Source organism: Capsicum annuum, chromosome 1 (genome assembly GCF_002878395.1).
Source record: "Capsicum annuum cultivar UCD-10X-F1 chromosome 1, UCD10Xv1.1, whole genome shotgun sequence".
Classification (NCBI taxonomy): Eukaryota; Viridiplantae; Streptophyta; class Magnoliopsida; order Solanales; family Solanaceae; genus Capsicum; species Capsicum annuum.
Window position 1 is genome coordinate 144,796,252 of NC_061111.1, and position 5,996 is coordinate 144,802,247.

At 32.2% G+C, this 5,996-nt stretch overlaps 1 protein-coding gene across 1 annotated transcript; it reads right to left on the minus strand.

Annotated features, from left to right (window-relative positions):
- Positions 1–701: 701 nt before the first annotated feature.
- On the minus strand, positions 702–5,346 carry LOC107856336 (transcription factor MYB83). Its single transcript, XM_016701341.2, has 2 exons — positions 4,714–5,346; positions 702–2,226 (listed from the first exon to the last, which is right to left on the minus strand). The coding sequence occupies exons 1-2, from the start codon at positions 5,241–5,243 to the stop codon at positions 1,440–1,442; spliced, it is 1,317 nt and encodes a 438-aa protein (XP_016556827.1). The 5' UTR covers positions 5,244–5,346; the 3' UTR covers positions 702–1,439.
- Positions 5,347–5,996: the final 650 nt, after the last annotated feature.

Below are 5,996 nucleotides of genomic sequence, written 5' to 3' on the forward strand. Positions count from 1 at the left end.
TGCTAATTTCTAAGATTTCATAGGTGATAGGCAACTCCTTTAGTTTGGCTTGGCCATTTTGTTGCAACTTAATGGTCAAGATTAACTGACGAACAAAATGCTTAACTAACTTTATTAAAGAAAATATAATCGCTTCTCATACGAGTTGATCCTATTTCTCATCGTCGAATTCAGGGGGGGGGGGGAGTAAAATCATATATAGTGATATATAGCGTAACAAATTTGTACACTATTATTATATATGATTAAGTCCATTATACTAATAGATTATTAATTTATTTTTGAGTTTATCACATGATCAAGGTTTGAAATGGAGCATGTCATTGCACGTCAATTTGTACTGAATAGTGTAAAAATTATTTATTCGGTCAGTGCACATAATATGAACCCAAAATTAGTATTTTAATATGAGCGCACCGACGATATAGAAAATAGTTTACAGACCATTTATTAGATAGCTACACGTAAATTTCTTGATTAATTATTAATGATAATATGATTTATTTATTTTTCATATAAAAAAAAAAAAAAAGCTATAGCTAACATGCTATCACATGTTAAAAAGTCATGGATAATAGTTTTTAAAAAAATTACAATGTCAATGCACAAACTTAAATCCACACTACATAAGCAATTTTGAGAGAGAGAAATGAGAGAGAAAGAGCGTATAGTGGGGTTAAAGTTACTGAAATATGAGGATGTGGAAAAACTAACACTGCTTCTTATTCCTTTGTGACAAAGAACGTACAACAATTTCCTCCATCTGTTTTATGAGAAACGTGTAGCTAACTAAAATTCTCTTCAATTCAAAAGATTATTGATTGATCCATCCATATCTGTACACAAATACTGCTTACAAATCAACAATTTGACCTTTTTATTTACTTTCTCTTCATAATCTTCTATATCTGTACTTTGCTCATTCTCTATTCACACTTTGCTTCTTGAGAAAAGATATTATTCTCCCCTAGAATCCCCATAATCCTCAACAACGACTGAAATGTGTGTCCAACTTAATTTGAAGACTTATTTCTAATCCTCTATGAATTTTGACGAAGGAAACTAAAAAAAGATCAACGTGAAGGAAGAACAATTATACAAAAAAGGAAAAAGAAAGAAAGAAAGAAATGGCAAACAAAAAGAAAATCTAGTGGAAGTTTTTGATAATCGAAAATCAAGAAAAGAAGTGTATCTCAAAATTTTCTCTAAGATGAGGTTGTGGAATTGATAAGGGGAACAACTTATGTATAATGAATAGATGGAAGAAGAAGAAGATATGAAAAAGAGAAAAGCCTGACATACTTATTATTCACTGAATTTCAAATCTTGCGTCACTGGCTTTCTGAACGTAACTATTATCAATCAAGAAAGAAAGAAAGAGGGGGGTATTTGTGTCATTACTGAGTGTGTTGTGTAGGGTGAAGGGTTGGAGAGAGTAGTTATTCAACTTGAAAATCAAGGTAAGGTAAAGAGGAAACATTTGCCAACAAACCTTCCCAATCAAATTCTCCAATTCTTAAGCTTTCCCCATGCCAATGATTATGATTCCCAAAACCAACCATATAGTCCTCAACCTTTAGGCTTTGATCACTACTCCCACTCATATTCACCAAGTGCTGGTTGTTGTTGTTGTTGTTACCATTTGTAATTTTCTTCTCAACCATATAGTCATTGGCTCCAATCACAATGTTACTACTAAAATTGACATGACTATTATTGTTATTATTCTCCCCCATAGTACTCTTATGAACACCCCCTAGTGGGGGTACTGAAAATTCATCACTTTCTAACCCCATCATACTATAAGTCTCCTCAACTCCATAATCCAAAAATCCACCATCACAACCGTTACAACCAAATTGACCTAAATTTACTGGCCCGACTAATCCTGAGATATCGTAGCTTGTATTGTCAAGCTGAGGGAAAGGGTTAAAATGGTTGCTAGGAACCATGGCTTGCATGGATGACCCTGAGGTAGTAGACGATGAATTATCCATGCAGAAGGCTGCCATGACATTTACATCGTGCCCTTGCATAGGGAATATTCCTCCCACGAGAGCCCTAGGATCTGAGGAAGAATCACTGGCGTTAGGTGATGGCGTGCTGTTGTTACTGTGATTGTTGTTGTTGTTGTTGTTTTTCAGCCTCTTTTTTATTGTGGAATTCCAAAAATTCTTGATTTCGTTATCTGTTCTTCCCGGGAGACGAGCCGCAATTTGTGACCACCTGTAATATAATGGGAAAAGAACTGTTAGTTGCATAGAGCATATTTGCTGCATGGATTTGCATGCATTATGTTAATTAGTTTCATTTACAAATCAAACAAAGGGACAAATAGTATTGTTTGAAATTGTTTCTTGCTTATTGACAGACATTCAAACATAGCTATTAAGTGTTGGATATCAAGTTGACAAACATAGCTTCCAGAAATGAGTAATTAAATTAATTATGACAGCAGAGACGATCAAGTTTATATTACTCCCATTTCTCTGCTGTCCACTTTTCTTTATTGTCCATTTTTCTATTTTGGGATGTCCAATAATACTTGTCTAGTTTATGAAATCAATGGATAATTTACCTATTTCTACCCATTTTACACTTAGCATTAAATTAATATGATTCATCATCTACTACTCCCTCCGTACCAAATTACTCGTCTCAAATTTCCTAATTTGATTTCTCATTTTATTATCTTTTCTCACTAATCAAGAAAACACCAAAAAAAGTTTTCATGTTTTACCCTTTGCATTAATTATTTTTTTTTTTTCAAATTAAAATGTAAACATCATTTAATTGGGGTACTATGGTAAATTAGGCATGTTATTAATTATTTTTCTTAAACAATGCGTCATCTCAATTTGGGACAGGTAATTTGGGATGAGGGAGTACATTTCCCAAACCATTGAATTTATTACTCCATCCGTCCCATTTTACTTGTACCAAATTTCCTAATTTGATTTCTCATTTTAGTTGTCATTTTTCACAAATCAAGAAGAGACAATTTTTTTTTCATGTTACCCTTTGCATTAATTACTTTTTCTTCAAATTAAAATGTAAACATTATTTAATAGGGGTATTATGGTAAACTATTTATGTTATTAATTATTTTTCTTAATGAATGTGCCAAGTTAATTTGGGACAAGTAAAATGGGATGAATGGAATATATTCAAAAGGGTAGTATGGTAAAATTATCCTTATAATTTACTGTTTTTTAATCTATGTGCAAATAGAAAAGTGGACAGGAACGAGGAAGTAGGTTTTTTTCCTTAAAGAGTACTTCTCTCTCTAATTAATTATTTATATTTTACCTTCAGCCTCCCCTCAATTTTTAATTTATTTATAAATCCCCTACTTGAAATAGAAAATGCTGCGAATTTCGTAGCTACAATGAGTCAGACTCGGGTTCGGAGTCAACTAAGTTTTTACTCATGTAGTATTCATTTTTTCAGTCAATTGGATTGTCAAACCAAAAAAATAAGATAAATATATATACATGAGAAGATCAATGATTTTTCTTTGAATAGATCGGCATTCAGGTTATAAAAAATAATGAGATAAAGTTAACTAATAATAATTATCAACGAAAATCTTGGAAGAATTTTGGGATTTATAATTTGAGAGTAAATATATAGAAAAATATTATATATACTAATCATGGTTAGACCCCTATTTAGTTAATTAAACTGAGATCCTTGATATTAATAAGGGACACATGGCATTCATCCAAGTAAAAACTTAGGAAAATGAAGAGTATGGAAATGGAGAAGAGCCAAATCAAGAGTTTTGGATGTAATAGTAAATGAAATTTGTATAATAAAATTCCCTAACTCAAGAGAAAATGATGAAAAAGGACCAATTACACATGACATACACCTCACGTAAATTTCTTAAGGTAAATTAGTTGTTGTAGAGTAAAATTACCCTTCTTGAAGCTTGAGATTTAGTTGTGAATGAGGATTATTTAGTGTGTGTGTTTATAAATTAGGTTAAACATATTAATATTGAGTTGCTGCGCAGGAACTAGTTACACCCGATCAGAAAATAACTATTTTGTGCCATTAGTATACTGCAAAGAAGATCATATGCAAGTGTCACATGTACATCTTCTATAACAGTCAATCCTTTATAATAACAATTCACTATAAGAATCAAGTTTTTTTTTAAGTCGATTTTCGAATAATGTCATATTAATTATATATTCACTGTAACAATATCTCAATTCACTATAAGAATCAAGTTCTTTTTTAAGCCGACTTTCGAATAATGTCATATTAATTATATATTCACTGTAACAATATCTCATTATAGCAGTCAGAAACTATCCGAAACGACCTAGAAAGGTTTTATAATTGATTGTATCTAAAATTGATGTCTTTCTTGCTACTTGCTAGTTGATAAAAGAACTTATTACTACTGCATTTTAGCTCCATTTAGACTCATACTCTCTCGACCTCTTCTTCAGGGTTAGCGTCTGGCCAGCATAATTACTGAGTAACTTTCATGATCACCAAGACTTACTAATATTTTCATCCTCTCACTTCTTATGATATTCACCCATTTCATTAACAGTCACACCATAACTTTAGCTACCCAACCAGCCTTAAAACATTTGACAGCCCCTAGAAGTACCCCAAATTAAAATACCACACATTGTTTAACTTAACAAAGTAGAGAATGTGAAAGGGTTTGAAAGAGGGTGAGAGTGTATGTACCTATTTCCAAGAATAGAATGCAAATGAACAATGAGTTCTTCCTCTTGTGGAGAAAAAGCACCTCGTTTAAGGTCTGGCCTCAAGTAATTAATCCATCGAAGACGACAACTCTTGCCACACCTTTGCAAGCCAGCATTTCTAGCAATGTCACTCCAACATCCTTGCCCATTTGTTAACATGTAATTCATCAACTTCTCATCTTCCTCTGGTGACCATAACCCTTTTCTTAACTTTGCCTTATTCCCTTTCTCCTTCTCCTTCTCCTTCATCATTGTCGATGGGGATGGATTACTACTATTATGTTCCGGCTTCCTCATCGACAACACAAGAATGTAAACCCTAGGAAGATGAAAAGAGAAAGTGATAAGTTTCTTGTTGTTCCAACTAGCTAGGCTTTGATGGTGAAAAATATGAAGTAAGATATATAGAACATGGCATAATGAGAAAGAGAATGAGTTCATAAAAATAAGGAAAAAAAAATAAAGATTATGTGAAGTGGAAGCAAAATATGTTCCATTTCTCATACACATATGATGATTACCTTGTGAGTGAAGAAAAATGCAACGAAAGAGACTTGATAGAGTCAAAGACAAGAAGACCAACCATCACTCTCTATCTATTTCACCCCCAACCCCCTAAGGCAGGTCCCCCTCAATCCGTTTTCCACTCCACCTATAATTTCTTTCTTTAACCAACTAATTTGCTCTTTATTTTCTTATTTAATTCTCACAATTAATAATATTTTTTAATAGAAATAGAAATAATAAAACAAACCCCACAAACCATCACTTTCATCATCACCATTACCACCCAAAGAAGCTTTGATTTCTCTTTCCTCTCTTACTTTTCTTTCATCTTCTCACTTGCACCTTAAGTCTATATTTCAAGAAAAGGAAGAGTACATGTACATTCATTCACAAAACAAAAAACAAAAGTACTACATTGTTGTACACATTTTCTTATTCTGTGATGGTAACTTAATAGGTTTATTAAAGGTACGCGTGTCTTTGTCTACGTAGAACCTTTCTTTTAAATCTCTTAATTTTTATTTTTTATTTTTGTTTTACAAGTCTTTAATTGGAGCTGTTTGTTGCATGAAGAATGAAAATAACGTTCAAAGTAATAAGCCTTTCAGTTTCATCTAACGGAATTTTGAAGCAAATTACCTGTCAACAGATACAATTGAAATGATTAGTGCTTCATTTTTCATTATTCATATATATGTTGTTACAAATATTATTGCATACTATTACATTTCAAGAATGTTAATAGTATTCCTCAAC